The sequence below is a fragment of the Colius striatus genome, chromosome Z (genome assembly GCF_028858725.1).
Source record: "Colius striatus isolate bColStr4 chromosome Z, bColStr4.1.hap1, whole genome shotgun sequence".
Taxonomy (NCBI): domain Eukaryota; kingdom Metazoa; phylum Chordata; class Aves; order Coliiformes; family Coliidae; genus Colius; species Colius striatus.
The window spans coordinates 6,064,540-6,080,887 of record NC_084790.1 but is presented as its reverse complement, the minus strand read 5'-3'; the positions used below and the strand labels follow the sequence as shown (position 1 = coordinate 6,080,887).

The 16,348-nt window shown below is 60.5% G+C and overlaps 1 protein-coding gene across 3 annotated transcripts; it reads left to right on the top strand.

Moving 5' to 3' along the window:
* SLC4A1 (solute carrier family 4 member 1 (Diego blood group)) lies at positions 1-14,569 on the top strand. 3 transcript variants are annotated; one of them, XM_062017233.1, is made up of 22 exons: positions 1-115; positions 2,557-2,644; positions 2,771-2,867; positions 3,732-3,801; positions 3,923-4,023; positions 5,190-5,263; positions 5,466-5,640; positions 5,717-5,852; positions 6,087-6,228; positions 6,834-6,909; positions 7,441-7,625; positions 8,230-8,440; positions 8,532-8,735; positions 8,953-9,101; positions 9,923-10,117; positions 10,788-10,955; positions 11,200-11,289; positions 11,407-11,573; positions 11,682-11,935; positions 12,022-12,191; positions 12,401-12,574; positions 12,957-14,569. In XM_062017233.1, the coding sequence occupies exons 2-22, from the start codon at positions 2,627-2,629 to the stop codon at positions 13,035-13,037; spliced, it is 2,937 nt and encodes a 978-aa protein (XP_061873217.1). In that variant the 5' UTR covers positions 1-115; positions 2,557-2,626; the 3' UTR covers positions 13,038-14,569. The 3 variants fall into 3 exon arrangements, with proteins under 3 accessions (XP_061873217.1, XP_061873218.1, XP_061873219.1); XM_062017234.1 differs by lacking the exon at positions 2,557-2,644 and having other exon boundaries at positions 2-115; XM_062017235.1 differs by lacking the exons at positions 3,732-3,801; positions 3,923-4,023 and having other exon boundaries at positions 2-115.
* The last annotated feature ends 1,779 nt before the right edge of the window (positions 14,570-16,348 follow it).

Genomic DNA, 16,348 nt, shown 5'->3' with positions numbered 1-16,348 from the left:
AGGGCATTTGGGCGCGCTCCCCTACACTGTGCGTCTCCCCTTCTGCGTGCAGCGGCAGGCAGAGTCCGGGCAGGGGCTGGCGGCGAGGGCAGGGGCGTCGCGGGCCTTCAGCGGGGTAGGTGCAGGGGCAAGGGTGGCAGTGGCACCTTGGGGTGTCCCCAGGCACGGGCAGTGGGGGGGCAGGGTGGGCAGCAGTGCTGCAGGGCCAGGCAGGGCAGGGGTGAGCACCCTGGGGTGCATCCGGCGTGGGGTGGGCTCGGTAGCATTGGCATGTGCTGGGGCAGGAGATGCCGTGGGCCATGGGCTCCGTGGTGCACCACAGTGGCACCTGCTGCGGGAGGGAGCTGAGCCCCGCTGTAAGGGCGGCAGGGGAGGTACGGGCTCCTTGCTGAGCTGCAGGAAGGAGCCCAACTGCGCCATGCAGATGATGTGGGATTTGTGGGCTCCATCCCAGGCACCTGCTGCGGGAGGGAGGTCCTGCACCGTCACACCGCGTGGGTGGTGTGGGAGATGTGGGCCCTACGCTGAGCGCGTGTGGTGTGTTCTTTGGGAGGTATGGGCTCTGTACTGAGCTGTGCTGGATGTATGGCGTAGGAGGCGTAAGTTCAGTCCTGAGCCACGCTAGCTCTGTGCTGTGGGACGTACGGAGTCTGTACTGAGCGTGTTGGCCATGCAGTGCGGACACAGGCTGTATGCTGCACACATGGGGTGTATGGTGGAGGAGATATGGACTCTATACCATGCACATGATGTAGAAGGTATGTGCACTATCCTGTGCACATGGGGTATAGGAGGTATCATATAGGAGGAATGGGATCTATACTGTGCACATGAGACATCCAGTGTAGGTGTGGGGTCTATGCTGCACACATGGTACAGAATGTACGGGCTCTGTATGGTGCAGGGTGTCACGGTGATGGATTCAGCAGGTCTGAGTGACCTGGGCATTGCATGACCAGTGCCCCCGTGGGTTTCCCAGCCCCTCGCTCTGAGCTCAAGGTGCTGCCTGGGCCCTCGGGCAAGGTGGGGGACAGAGGGAGAAGAGGGGTGGGGGCTGACACCAGCTGGGTGTTATCAGCGAGGTGCAGCCCAGTGCACTGGGCTGATGCAAGAGCTGCTGGCAGGCCTGGGGCGGGCAAGGAGCCTCGGGACAGGCCAGCCTGGGGGGCCAGGGGCCACCAGCTCTGCGGGGCCAGGCGGGGCAGGAAGGAGGAGGCTGGGTCCGGAGCCGGCCGTGGTTCCCGTGGCCTGACCGCGGCTCCCACACCCCGCCAGGGATCCCATGGCCCCAGCGGGGTGTCCTTGACCCCAGACGGGTGTCCGTGACCCCAGCGGGGTGTTCGTGACCCCAGCCTGGCTCCCGTGGGCCCCGGCCAGGAGTGAGCTCCATCATCACCCTGGTGAGATCTAGGGGGCTCAGTTGCCCTCACTCCCTGCCCTTGCAGCCCCCCTGCCCCCGGGAGGGGTCCCTGGGCCGGGGTGGCGGAGGACAGTCGAGGTCTCCATCCCCCAAACCTGGAGCGGCATCACGGGGCGGGGGCTGGGGCAAGGGGGGTGCGGTCCCGGGGCATGTCCCATGTCGCCGAGGCTGCGGGCTGGGAGACAAGTGGGGGTCACGGGGGGCACCGGGGACGGGGCCGCCGCGTCCCTGCGGGTCCCTGCGGGGCCGCCCCGCGCGGGGGGCGCGGTCGGAGTGCGGGGGCAGCGCGCCCCCTGGCGGATGTCCCCCGGCACGGCCCCGGGGCAGCTGCGGGGCGGGAGTCGGCGCGGGGGGGTCACGGCGCGGGGCTGCGGGGACGGGCTGCGGAGATGGAGTGTGGGGACGGGGCTGTGGAGATGGGCTGGGGGATGGGACGCAGGGATGGGTGCAGGCTCGGCTGCACCTTCACCCCTCCAGGCACCCACTCACCACCCAGGGGGCTGCAAAGGCTTTGGGTGCACGGCAGGTACCCTCTGACCCGGCTGCATACCCTGGGGTGCTGTGGGGTGCTTGCGCTGCCTTCCTTTGGCATGTCGCCTCCAGCCCAGCCGTGCCTCAGTTTCCCCTTTCCCACCACAGTACTCTGCCAGGGACTGTGGGAGCTGACTGAGGCTCCTGGGAGCTGCAGTGTGGGGCCAACTCCTGGGTCTATTTGGAATCCCACCTATGTGTGTGGGTCTCTATGGGACCCCATCCACATGCGAGGGGTCTTGGGGGCCCTAGTCCATGTGCATTGGTCCACAGGGGACCTGTCAACTCGGCAGGACCAGCTGACACGCGTGGGAACGGGTGGGCGCAGGGCAAGATACCACATCCCCGGTGGGAAGTTGAGAGGGCTCTGCGGTTGCCTGACGTTGGTTCTCATCCCAGATGGCAGCAGGGCAGGGCATTGTTTCCCTGGGGAACCCTATTCCTGGCACCTCCCGACCCATGGGGAGCACACTATGCAGGCAGAGGCCGCAGAAACAACCCTGGCATCCAGCCCAGGGGACAAGCCCCACGTCCTTCGGGGCACCAAGTGCTGTCCTGGCCTCTCCTAACGTATTTTCTCTCCCTTTCCCCTGTGCCTGCCCTAGCGCTGCAGAGCGCTGGGCTATGGTGCCGCCGGGCTGACTGCTGGGACGCAGCGAGGCAGCGGCGGGAGCCATGGAAGGGCCTGGCCAGGTAGGGACACCCGGCCCTGAGCCCTGGCTCTGCCGCTGCGCCCTGGGTGGCTCCTGCCCCAGCACAGCCCTGACAAGGTGCTGGGGGTGCTGGTCCCCACTGAGCCCCCTTCTGTCTGTCCTGCAGGAGGCCTACGAGGAGAGGATGAGGAGGAGTCTGGACCCTGAGAGCTACGAGGACCGCGGCATAAAGGGCTCCCACCTGTCCCTGGGAGAGATGAGCAGTGAGTGACTCAAGTGCTGGGGGACGGGCACACACAGGCACCAGCGTTGCACATGGCATGGCATTGCATGGGGGATGGCAGTGCATGGGGAGTGGCAGTGCATGAGCACTGGTGTAGTATAGGCACCGACATTGTAGAGGTGATGGCATTGCACAGGGGACAGCACTGCATGGGGATCGGCATTGCATGGGAACTGGCACTGGGATGGTGCCAGTGTTGCATGGACATCAGTGGTTCAAGGTCGCATGTTGCATGGATGCCAGTGTTTTGTGGGTGCCAGCTGTGCATGGCACAGGCATGTTGCATAGGCAGCAGCATTGCATGGGTGCTGGCACTGTGCAGGTGCCCGCGCTGTATGGGCACCAGTGTCGCATGGGTATCAACTTTCCCTGGGCAGCCATGCTGCTTGGCCACTATGTTGCATGGGTGCCAGCACGGCACAGATGTGTTGCATGAGCACTGGCACTGCACAAGTGTGTTGCATGAGAGGCAGCACTGCTCGGGGTGCCAGCACTGTGTGGGCAGCAGGGCTCGCTCAGAGCGCGGGGCGGTCAGCCAGGGACATGTAGCCCTCACAGTCAGTGACACTCTTTGCCAAAGCCCCAAAGCTCGGGAGGTGCCGCCTCCAGCACAAGGGCTGCTGGTGTCCGAGATGGGGCCAAGCTCTGGGACATTCGAGGTCCTTGAGGCCACCACTGGGGAGGAAGGGGAAGAGAGTTTGGAGGGGGCTCATGAGCCCCGCAGCATGGCTTTGCCTGAAGCTTGGTTGATTCGGAGCTGCTGCCCACTCCTGCATCCAACTGCTCAGATCCCCAGTCGGGGTGACACGGGCTGGGGGGTAACGCTGCCGCCTGTTCTGCGCAGGGGCCGGCGCTGGCACCGGGTCCCCTTTGCAGGCGTGGAGGGCCAGAGCCGAGGAGCTGACGCCCCTGCGGTGAGTGCCACGAACTGGGGAGGGGGCTGGGAGCTGCCCCCCTGCCCAGCCGCCACGGCAAGGAGAGGCTGCTGGCGGGCGCCCGGCGCTGACCCCCGTCCCGGCGGTGTGTGTTTTGCAGCCGCTATTTGCCCAGCCGCCGGGGATGCTATGACCTGGATGGGAGGAGGCAAGCGGCCGGGGCCCCCCCGGGACAGGCGAGCCGCCGCGGCGGAGGGCAGCGTGAGTGACCACAGGGGCTGCGGGGCACGGAGCCCAGCCCCGGCCTCCCCCGCCCCCCCAGCCCTCTGTCGCGTTGCCCACCCCGGCTCTGCCACCCCTGGCCCTGCCCGCTGCAGGGTGACCGTCCCCCGGGCGTCAGGGCACGCCACGGGGTGACCGCTGCCACTTGCCCGTAATCGCCTGTTGATTGAGGATAAATAAAGGCTTTGTTTGGGGTGAGGACAAGAACCACTTGGGGCTGAACGCTGGCTGGCGCCGGGCGGCTCGGTGGCGGCGGCAGCGGGCCGGGGCAAGGACAGGCGTGTGCCCACGTGCCACGGCCAGCGCCGTCAGGGACACCGAGGGGCACCGCGCCCCGTCCCTGCTCCCATGGGCACAACGCCCTTCGGCCGGCAGAGCGGGGTCTGGCTCTTGAGGCATCACCCCGCTGGGTGACCTGACCGGGGGTGGCGAGGGGACCGTGGTGGTCCCCAGCAGGGGCAGAGGGGACAGGGTGAGCCTGTCCCCAGCTGCAGGATGGCCACGGGCAGGAGGAAGCTGTGCTGGTATTTACTGTCAGCAAAGGCAAAGTGCTCTGGGATTTATGGTGCACACAGGGCAGCCGCGGGGCGTGGGCCTCAGCCCCCACTTTATAGGGCCAGAGCCTGCAGGGCTGTGGGAAGTGCAGGGCGGGCTGCAGGTAGGCAGGGGACAGGGACAGGGACGCCTCGAGCTCCTGAGGTCTGGCTGGCTGGGGATGCACTGTCCCCATCCCAGTCCAAATAGCATGCTCGGTACTGGGGTCGGCGTTGTGCCGGTGGCGGGGTGGTGGGGCAGAGCATGGCCGTGAGCCCTGCCTTGATGATGTCCTCAGACTGTCACCCTGCCCTGGGAGTCAGGCTGTGGGGCTACAAGGGGCTGGAGGTTGACACCAGCAGGGCAGGGAGTGATGGAGAGACACATCCAGCAAACCTTAGCTGGGTCTGGGATGGGGCAATGAGTGGGGGACACATCTAATGAGTCCCAATGGGTCTGGGGTGAGGGGTGATGGGGAAAGGGAGATATCCAGGCAACCCCAAAGGAGTCTGGGGTGGGGGGGATGAGACAGGGGAGATACCCCCAGCAGACCCCAGGGGAGTGTGGGTCAAAGCAGGAACCAGCTAATGCATTGGTGGCTCTGCTTGTAGCTCCGTCAGTGACTGATGTGGACCTGGAGGCGCCAAGGAGCAGGAAGCCCGTGTCCCGGAGGGACACCCATGAGGTGAGTGTTGGCCTAGAGACCCCTGTTTTCTCCCCATTCCCAGGGGGAGGTGGACTGTGGCCACTCAGGGACCAACCTCACAGCAAGCCTTGGGGACATCGTGTCATGGGGAGATGCTGGCATGGGAGCTGCAGCTCTGGGTCTCTTGGGGGTCTCCATTGTGTCTGGGGAGACCCTGACCGCCCTTTGGCTCTGGATACAGGGCTATGTGGAGCTGCACGAGCTGGTCATGGACAACACAGAGCTGTACTGGATGGAGGCCAGCCACTGGCTCAAGCTGGAGGAAGGCTTCAAAGAAACGGGGTACTGGGACCAGCCCCATCTCTCCTTCCTGACCTACCGCAGCCTCCTGGAGGTCCGAAGGGCTTTGATCAAAGGTGGGGACACTATCTGGGGCTGGGGTGGCTGTGGGAATCCCTCACAGGCCAGGTGGTGACAGTGCTGTCCTTGCAGGTGCTGTGCTCCTCGATGTGGCAGCCACCTCTCTGGCAGCCATTGCCCACATCCTCATTGACCAGATGATCTACGAGGGGCAGATCAAGCCACAGGACCAGGAGGACATCCTGAGGATGCTGCTGCTGCAGCACAAGTACGGCCAGGGTTGATGGCCCAGAGGGGGAGACCCCAGTGTCCGGGCTGGATCCAGCCCCAGTGAGTCCCGCTGGACCCTGGCACGAGGGGAAAAGCTCCTCTGTGTTTTGGTTTTGCTTCCCAGCCCGGTTTAGGGTGTCACTGTGAACTCCCGGGGCTGGGGCTATCTCATGGGGTTCTGGGTGAGTCAGCAGTGCTGGCCTGTCTGATGCCACTCCTCCTGCTGCTCTAGGCACCCCAGCAAGGCCGAGTCGGTCGGGACCCTGCCGCTGGCGCTGCTGCATCGCTCAGGCACGGGCCGGGCAGAGACGGAGCAGCCGCTGCTGCGCAAGCAGGAGCCCCTGGAGATGCGCAGGCTGGTGGGGACCGAGCAGGCGAGTGGGACCAGGGAAGCACTGGGGAGTGGGGCTGGGGTGCTGGGGCTGGCCAGGGTTGAGGGGAGGGCTGCTAGGAGATGCACACACACACTCACACACAGAGCAGACAGTTGCACCCTGAGCGGCGCGCAGGCTCTTGCAGGGACCCCCCGCTCTGTGCATCCCTGGGGAACACACGCACTCACTGACACATGCTCTGTGCACCAGTCCACACCTTGACTGAGATGTGAGCACGCACAAGGCACAAACACACCTCCAAACCCCCATGCACACCGCTTTTTCCCAGCCTCACTTGTGTGCACGCACACACACACTGACACACAAACACACGTATGTGCACACTCATGCAGACCCCTTTGCACTTCCAGGTGCATGCACACACATGGGTGCACACACAGGCACAGGCCTGAGCACAGGGGCACACTGCGGAGGTGTCACAAAGGTCATACCAAGGGCTTGCAAGGAGACAGAGGGGAACACTCAAGGCATGGCACGGGACATGCAGAGGGTGGAGGGGGAGACGCAAGGGGCAGAGGGGGGCACACAAAAGACAGCCACCGAGGCTGGCTGGCTGACTTCTGCCATTCCTCTGCCTGTAACAGAGCCTGAGCGGGGCTGCTAAACCCATGCTCCCTGAGAAAGTCCCTGAGGATGCCGAGGCCACGCTGGTCCTCGTGGGTGAGTGGTCAGTGGGAAAGGAGGTTCAGGCTCAGAGCAGTGGGTGCAGGGCTGAGGGGTGCAGGGGGTGCTTTGGTGCCTGCACATCGCTGCCTGCTCGCTCGCTGCATTTCTTGCACTTTTTTTGACTCTCCCTGTCCTCAGCCCTGCCTGCTGCTCAGTACTGCTCTCTGCACCCTGTGACCCCACATCCATTGTCCTTGCATGCCACTTTTTCCAGTCTCCTATACCCCCATAAACTCATGTCTCTATGTCCCTGTGCCCTCATAGTGCCATGCCCCAATGTCCCTGTGCTCTCATGCCTGCCTATTCCTGTCCCTGTGCTCCCACATCAGTCTGTCCCTGTGCTTCAGTGCCTCTATCCTGTTCCCTTTGTCCCCTCACATCCCCTTGCCTCTGTGTCACTCCATATCCTGCTGCCCCTGTGTTTTAACATCTCCATGTCTCTGTGCTGTCATGTCCTCGTGTCTCTATGCCCTGTGTCCCCGTGCCTGGCCCCCTGTGACCCCCATCCTGTCCTCCTCCCCCCAGGCTGTGTAGCCTTCCTGGAGCAGCCGACGTTGGCCTTCGTGCGCCTGAAGGATGCAGTGACACTGGACGCCGTCCTCGATGTGTCCCTCCCCGTCCGCTTCCTCCTTGTGGTCCTGGGCCCTGACACCCCCCACATCAGCTACCATGAGATGGGCCGTGCTGTCGCCACCATGATGTCCGAGAGGGTATGGCTTGCCCACCACTGCCATTGCCACTGGCACTGCCACCACCACCAGCACTGCCATCCAGGGTGCCAGCCCCGCTGAGCACCCTACGGTCCCCAGCCCTGGGGCTGCATCCTCTTGTAGGACTTGTCCACTTGTGCCACGTCCCTCTCTGTGCTCGTGTCCCTGTGTCTGCATGATACTGCCCCTGCCTTGTCCCCGCACACCTGAGCCCTCATGCCTCTGAGCATCCATGTCCCCATGCACCCTGTCCCCCCTTCCCTATCTCCACGTGTATCCTTGTCCCCACACTTCTTTGTCCCTGTGGCCTCATGCTCCCGTGGCCCCATGCACCTATGTCTCCATGTACCCATGGCCCTGAAGTCAAATATCCCCTTGTCTCCATGTGGCCAATCAAACATATTGCCATGGTCCTGTGGTCCTTTGTCTCCCATTTCCCCACTTATCCCCATGTCCTTATGCCCCTGTGGTCCCATGCCCTCTCTGTCCTCATGCCCCCTCTCATCCTCATGTCCCCATGCTGCCTTATCCCTATGGGGATGCTCAGCGGCCAGATGCCCAGTGCTGGAGATGGCTGAGTGCCTGTGCCCTGGCCACCCTGCAGGTCTTTCGCCGGGATGCCTACCTGGCCGAGGGCCGCCAGGACCTGCTGCGGGGGGTAGACGACTTCCTGGAGGCCAGCATCGTGCTGCCACCCACCGAGACCCCCAACGAGCAGCTCCTCCGCAGCCTGGTGCCGCTGCAGCACGAGCTGCTCCGCCGCCGCCACCAGCCCCCTGAGCAGGCACCAAGAGAGGACTTCCTCAAAGATCTGGGTATGGTGGGGACCACCCCAGGCCCCCCTGGCTGGCAGGACCCCCTCCTTGCTTGCGGGGTCCCCCAATGGCTGCCTACTCGTGTCCCCAGGGCTGGAGGATCTGGCACCAGAGGACGACGACCCCCTGCGCAGGACGGGGCGACCTTTTGGGGGGCTGGTGCGAGACATCCGCCGCCGCTACCCCAAATATCTCAGTGACATCAAGGACGCCCTCAGTCCCCAGTGCCTGGCCGCTGTCATCTTCATCTACTTTGCTGCGCTGTCACCTGCTGTCACCTTTGGAGGATTGCTGAGTAATGGGGGGGACAGACTGAGGATACATCAGGGGTTGGGGATGTCCCCTAGCTGGGCATGGGGCTGAGGGAGCAGGCTGCCACTGCCTGCAGCACCAACCCCTGGAGATGCTCCTAGGGGGGTTATTGCACTCCCTAATCTCAGTGCCGAGGACTGTGGGATGGGGGGGATGCCGGGAGTTCCCTCCCGGCACTCACTGGCTCTGTTCCCCCCTAGGTGAGAAGACCAAGGGCATGATGGGGGTGTCAGAGCTGCTCATCTCCACATGCGTTCAGTGCGTCCTCTTCAGCATCCTCAGCGCCCAGCCCCTGCTCGTTGTCGGCTTCTCAGGGCCCCTCCTGGTCTTCGAGGAAGCCTTTTACTCGGTGGGTGCCACCCTGTGCCCCTGGGTGCCTGCTGGCGGTGGTCCTCACACGGGTTTGTGGTGTCCCTCCCAGCCTGACAGAGGCATGGGGTGCTGCCACGTGGGTGATGGCTCTGGGGTGCTCCCATGAGGGGATGTTGTGTGTGTGATGGCTCTGGGGTGCAGCCATGAGGGGATGTTGTGTGGGTGATGGCTCTGGGGTGCTGTCATGAGGGGATGTTGTGTGGGTGATGGCTCTGGGGTGCTGCCATGAGGGGATGTTGTGTGAGTGGTGGCTCTGGGGTGCTGCCATGAGGGGATGTTGTGTGGATGATAGCTCTAGAGTGCTGCCATGAGGGGATGTTGTGTGGGTGATGGCTCTGGGGTGCTGCCATGAGGGGATGTTGTGTGGGTGATGGCTCTGGGGTGCTGCCATGAGGGCATGTTGTGTGGATGATGGCTCTGGTGGGATGGCACAGAGGTGATGCGGCATGGGTGAGGCCCTGTGGGTGGTGGCACATGGGTGGTGGCACTTGTACGGGTAGTCATCCAGGTTTTGGCACAGGGGTGAGGCATGGTGCATGATGCCCCATGGGTGATGCCAAATAGCTGACACCACATGGGTGACACCACAAGGGCAATGCCAGGCAGGTGCTGCCATTGGGGTGCTGCCAGGAGGGTGATCCCCTGAGGGTCTTGCCACACTGAGGTGCCACTATCCCCATCCCTGCACCCTCCAGCCTCTGGGCAGGTGTTGCAGGACCACCATGGGACTCTGGGGCCCAGCTGGCCTGGGTGCCTATGGCAGCCCAGCTGACGGGGCTGTGCCCTCTGTCTCCCCAGTTCTGCAACACCAACGGCGTGGAGTACATCGTGGGCCGGGTCTGGATCGGCTTCTGGATGATCCTGATGGTAGTGGTGGTGGTGGCGTGCGAGGGCAGCTTCCTGGTGCGCTACGTGTCCCGCTACACCCAGGAGATCTTCTCCTTCCTCATCTCCCTCATCTTCATTTACGAGACCTTCTCCAAGCTCTTCACGGTGCGGGGGAGGGCGGAAGGGGGAGGCTGGGCTGCAGGCTGTGGTTGGCACCCAGGTTTCCATAGAAACAGTGGGAGCTGGGGAGGGATGCAGGAGAGAAATGGAGCCTGTCTCGTAGCATTTTTGTGCCTCTCTCCAGGTGTTTCCTAGCCCTTGTGTCTCTCTGCAGGGGGAATTTGGGGGTAGGGAGGTGAAGCCCAGGCGGATGTCCCACCTGGGCTGCAGCAAACATGGTCCTTGCACAGAAACTTCCTGGAGAGCCACAAATTCTTCCCCTATCCCCTGTCTCAGACCCTTCCCAGCTGGCCAGCAGCAATGTGATAGTGTTACCACAGGTTCTGGGTACCCAGAGGGATGTAGGTGGTGCTGGAGATGTGACAGGCAGGATACATGTCCCATTACACCCCAGACCCTCATCACATATAGGTGCCACCCAGCCCCTGCTCCAGCCCTGCTTCCAAAGGAGTATAGAGAAAACTAGGCCTAAAAATACCCCTCTGCTCACTGGATGGCAAATTCACAGCCACATCAATCCCTCTGGCACGCACCCTGTACCCCTGCATCCACTGGCATGGTGCTGCAGGGCTCCCAGCACGGCAGGAGGGGTGCAGGGGCATTGCCCCATCTCCACCCACTCCTCTCTGACCCTCCCCCTTTTCCCCCCTCCCAGATCTTCAAGGATCACCCTCTAAAGCGGCTGTACAACCTGAAGGCCGTAGTGGATCCCAGGGTGCCGGAGCCCAACACGGCGCTGCTGTCCCTCGTCCTCATGGCTGGCACCTTCTTCCTGGCGTTCTTCCTCCGCAAGTTCAAGAACAGTGCTTTCCTGCCTGGCAAGGTGAGGTCAAGGGGGCACAGTGGCATCCCCCCCGAGCCACCAGACCCAGGGGCAGCACTGGGAGCAAAGCAGGAGCTCAGCAGGCGCAGTTTCCTGCAAGGGGTTGGCTGAGACCACCCAAACTCACTGTGTGCTCCACAGAGGTTTTTGCTAGAGCTCACTGCTGGCAGGGACATGGCAGTGGGGAAGCCCTTCCCTGGGTAGGGACATTGGCAGGTTTAACACGGTCATGCTGTCCCCACAGGCCCGGCGCTTGATCGGGGACTTCGGGGTGCCCATTTCCATCTTCATCATGGCGCTAATTGACTTCTTCATCAAGGACACATACACGCAGGTCCGGGAGCAGTGGGAGGGCAGGGCTGGGCAGGGACAACGGGTGTCCTCAGCAAGGGGACAGGGAACCAAGTGCTCATCCCTGTCCCCTCACTCTCCTGTCTCTGCTCCCATCCAGAAACTGAATGTCCCCAAAGGCCTGGAGGTCACCAATTCATCTGCCCGTGGCTGGTTTATCAGCCCCATGGGGAAGAACAACGACTTCCCCATCTGGATGATGTTTGCCTCTGTGGTGCCAGCCATCCTGGTCTTTATCCTCATCTTCCTCGAGACACAGATCACCACGTGAGCACCAGGGGCATGCAGGGAGGGAGGGGAGGGCTGTGAGGTGCCCAGTGGGACAGAGATGGAAGGGAACCTCTCGCCACTGACTCTTTCCCCTCTCACTGGCAGCCTCATCGTCAGCAAGCCCGAGAGAAAGCTGGTGAAGGGCTCCGGCTTCCACCTTGACCTGCTGCTGATCGTGGCCATGGGAGGGCTGGCCGCCCTCTTCGGCATGCCCTGGCTCAGTGCCACCACAGTCCGTACCATCACCCACGCCAACGCCCTCACCGTCATGGCCAAGACCTCTGCTCCTGGCGAGAAGTCCCAGATTCTGGAGGTCAAGGAGCAGCGCCTCAGTGGCTTGTTGGTGGCCGTGCTCATTGGTGAGCTGGGGAGGTGCCTCCCGCCCCGGGCAGCAAGGGCTGGGTGTCCGCAGCAGCTCTCCACAACCTCTCCTCCTCCACCGCAGGCGTCTCCATCCTCATGGAGCCCATCCTAAAGTACATCCCGTTGGCTGTGCTCTTCGGCATCTTCCTCTACATGGGCGTCACTTCCCTCTTTGGCATCCAGCTCTTTGACCGCATCCTGCTCTTGCTGATGCCACCCAAGTACCACCCCAATGAGCCCTACGTCACCCGGGTGAGTGAGCCTCTGGGTGGCCGTGGGCTTGGGGGTATCCTGGGCTGCCTGCAGTTACTTGGAGTACCCCAAAGAGCCTTCTCCTTCGGTGCTGGTCTTCTCTGGGCTCTTTGAGGCACTGGTCCCATCCCCTCAGCACCCAGCACCCTGGGGAGAGTGAGGGGTGCTGGACCCATCACCCTGACCCTGCCGGGCTCCTCATCTCACAGGTGAAGACTTGGCGGATGCATCTCTTCACCTTCACTCAAATTGTCGTCCTCGTGCTGCTGTGGGTGGTGAAGTCCACCCCAGCCTCGCTGGCACTGCCCTTTGTCCTCATCCTCACCGTGGTCCTGAGGCGCTTCCTACTGCCCAAGATCTTCAAGGACATCGAGCTCAAATGTGTATGTAGCCCTGGCACATGCTGTGAGCCACTGTGGTGGTGTCCCAGACCCTCTGTCCATTCTCATCCCTGTCATCCCCTTCTGTGTCTCCATCCTTGTTCCCATTCCCGTCTCTATCCCTGTCTACATTGTCATCCTTGTCTCTGTCCTGTCTTCACTCATCCCTAACTCCTCTTCCCACACCCATCCCTGCCTCTATCCCTGTCTCCATCCCCATCACTGTCCAAGTTCCCAGTCCTGTCTCCATCCTGAGCCCTCCCTATCCTCACCCTGTCCCCATTCCCATCCCTGTCTCCATTCCTGTCACCGTCCCTATCCCTGACATCATCCTCACCCCTGTCCTTGTCCCTATCCCACCTGAAACCCTCTCCTGTCCCCTCAGCTGGACGCTGACGATGCCGTGGTGACCTTTGAAGAGGCAGAGGGCACAGACGTGTACAATGAGGTGCAGATGCCCAGCTAAGGGCTGGCAGCCACCGGGCCGCCCTGGGATTGGCCCGTGCCCCCCGGCCCCCCCACTCCCCTCTGCTTACAGCTCTCCTGCTGCTTTCCTGGGGCCACTGGTCGATGGAGAACTCGGGGACATGGTCCCCACCTGCGCACGCTGTGGATGGAGCCACTTTCCCTTTTCTTGCCTTTTTTTTAGTCCTTTTTTTGAATATGTATTTTGAATAGTGTGATTTCATCACACTTTGCTACCTGCTGGGGAAGAGGCTGGCTGGGCTGGGGGCTGGAGGTCCTGAAGCAGGGCAGGATGGCGCGTGCCCCATGTCACCTTTCTGTCCCCAAGGCCACCCTGGGGCCCAGCACCAACCACGGGAAGGAGCTGGAGGAAGATGCTGGAGCCCAGACAAAGGCAGGGACGGGGAGATATGGTGGGGATGGAGATACAGCAGGATGGGATCTCTCCAACTCCCCCCAGCCCCCAGCAAACTCCTTCAGCGCCTCCCCCCCCCCCCCAGCCCCTTTTCACCAGACAAACTTTCAGTGCTAATGAGCCTGAGCGGGGATAGATCCTTTACCCTACAGAACCCTTTTCCCCTCACCCTTTCTCCATCATCTGCTCCAGTGACAGCGTCCCGGCTGCTCTGCTGCGCTGGTGGCTGCTCACAGCATCTCCTGGGGTCGGGATGTAAATAGTCCATAGAAGAGGTTTATATATTTGCAATGAAAAATAATCATGATAAAAACACTGAGGAAAAAAACAACAGCAAAAAAGTAGGCTTATACAGGTAGGAATCACTCAGAAGCAAATCAAAATCCAAAAATAAAGGAAAAAAAGAATGAAAAAGCACCTTAAAAAAGACAAAAAAAAAAAAAAGGAAAAAGCCACAAACAAACCAAACCAAACCAAAAGCATCTGCAAGGAGCGATCCGTATGTTTGATGCTAGTGGTAGGGGGAGTTTGTAACTTATTTCTAAAGGCTGGCTGTGTTCCCACGCACAGCAGGGGCCGTGTGAGTGTGTGTGTGTATATACTAGAGAGAAACTATATTCAAAGTTACAGTTTTCTAGAAAGGCTTATTTTAGGGGATCCTGGTCAGGGCCTAAACTCTATGGACCAGTCCAGCACCATCATTTCACTGATGACTTAACGTTAGTATCATTCCTCTATTTTTTTAGCATTTCAGTTAAATCTGTGTAGGTTTTTTCCCTTGAGTTTTGCCTTGCTTGCTGACTGCATCTTGCTCCATTTCTGCTGGGATAGCTCTCAAATTGCCCTGGGCCAGACCCAGCCAGGGCACAGCACACTCCATCAGGCTGTGAATTTGCTCCTTTTGGCATAAACCAGAGCAGGGCATACCCTGAAATAATTGGGGATAGCAGGAGAAGGGCAGCTGTGCCCAGAGCTGTACCGTCTCCTGTTTGGGTTGGTTTAGTTTTTAGTAATTAGATGTCTGAAGTAAACAATGTTGCGAGCTTTGGAGTTGGGCTTTTTGCCTTCCCTCCTCACCCATCTTTGTATCAGGCTTTAATAAAGAAGTTAATAAATAACATCAGAGAGGAAAAGGTTTTTTTCTTTCCTGTCGGGTATTTGCTGAGGTGTCACCTCATTTGATTGCCCCCATCCCCACCCCACGAAGGGCAGCGGCATCCTCTGGCAGTGGCCACCCACCACCCTAGCATGCTGAGTGCAGCTGTACCAAGATGCTTTCCATGGCGTCCCGGGATGGTCACTGCGTCCTGGGGTGCTCACTGCAGCCATCTCGGGGTGCTCCCCACAGCCATCCAGGGATGCTCAGCACCCCCTTGCCTCACTCATTGCTGAGGGCTATGGCTGTTCCCACTCCACAGGGAGACACGTTGAGCTGCCTAGCCAGGGATGTTGTTGTAATGTACCCCAGAGCAGATCCCAGCACCTCACTCCAGACCATGCTGCCACTGAATTAACCTGATTACCCATGATCTCATTAACGAGAACAATCAGTAGCACTGCTGCCCCCGTGGAAGGCACCTGCCCACTCTGTAAACAGGGCCATGGGAAGAAGTGTGCTTGGTTGCCCTGAGCCTTTCTATGGAGCAGGCATTGAGCTTGGCATCTGCAACTGCTCCTGACTGTGACCCCAGGGGCTGTCTGTGGGGCTGGGATAAATCCCGTCATGGTCACCGGTTCTCTCCGAGCCTGGTGTAGCTGCTAGCCCTTGTTTTCTGAGGTCAGAGGTACACAGCTGGCATTTTTCAGCCCAAGGCCTGTCGATCCGGCTGCTGCCTGTCCTCCTGCCGGCCTCAGGCAGGCAGGCCGGCCACATCGAGGGCCATCCGGAGGGCTCCTCACACTGCTGCTGCCGCCTGGACCCGCCGCTGCAATCCCCAGTGCGGCCACACTAGTGATGGAGGAAGGCATCTGCCTGCACCCCGTCCTTGCTTTCTACTCTGCGAAGAGCTTTTTGTTGTGCTGGAGATCTCAGCAAGGTTGCTGCCACAAGATCCATCCTGGTTTAGGGGGCAGTATTTAGGTCAAGCTCTCATTTGAGCTTGACTTAGCCCAGAAAAATGCAGTTGGGGGTTGATTTGCTGTGGGGACGAGCAGTGGTGGCTCTTGGCAGGGGAAAATAAAAACACCAGCTAATAGGTTTGCTAATGAAGAGCAGGAAGCACATTGCTGGAGAGCTGGGTCATGCCCCTAGCCATCACCCCTGGAAGGGGACGGCCCTGGTGCTGGTAAGCTGCAGAGTGCCCACAGTGTCACGAGGTGCCCTCAGCTGTGCTGCCTGTTCCTCTGCTGATGCATGTCTGCAACAGCCTTGGAACAGGAACAGTCTGCTTTCTGTTACTGGTTGTGCACTGAACAAGTGAAAGCAGAAAAAAAACCACCCCAAAACAAAAAACCAAAACCAAAAGGCTGCAGTTGTGCCATCTTTCTGCACTTGTATTTGCAAAAAAAAGTACTCATCTATACCAATAACAGCACTGAAAAAATTACCTTGGTACGAGGCAAGTCCTGGGGAGGGCAAAGAGCAAGAGGGAGGAGTGCTGCGGCTGTTCATTTGAAGGGTTCCTGTTTCTGGCCACCCTGCTGCAGGGTTTATGGATGATTTCCAGGGCTCCTGTGTCCTTTCTCGGTGTAAAAAGCCACACAACAGCCTTTTCGGGGGGTAAATCTGTGCTGCCATCAGGGCTGCTGCGTGTTCACACGTCCCAGCCAACACAAGAGTCTGTTTTTTTTTTTTTAAAAAAAAAAAACCCCAAACACTTTAAATGTAAAATTTTTATTTCCATGTGCTCCAAAAACTTTGTTGGTTGTTTGGGTTTTTTTCTTTTGCAATTCTTCCC

Bases quoted from the DNA above. Each gene is read 5' to 3' on its own strand.
- SLC4A1 (XM_062017233.1), top strand. The intron at 11,936-12,021 runs GTGAGCTGGGGA...CCTCCACCGCAG, and splicing joins GTTGGTGGCCGTGCTCATTG to GCGTCTCCATCCTCATGGAG. The intron at 12,192-12,400 runs GTGAGTGAGCCT...CTCATCTCACAG, and splicing joins ATGAGCCCTACGTCACCCGG to GTGAAGACTTGGCGGATGCA.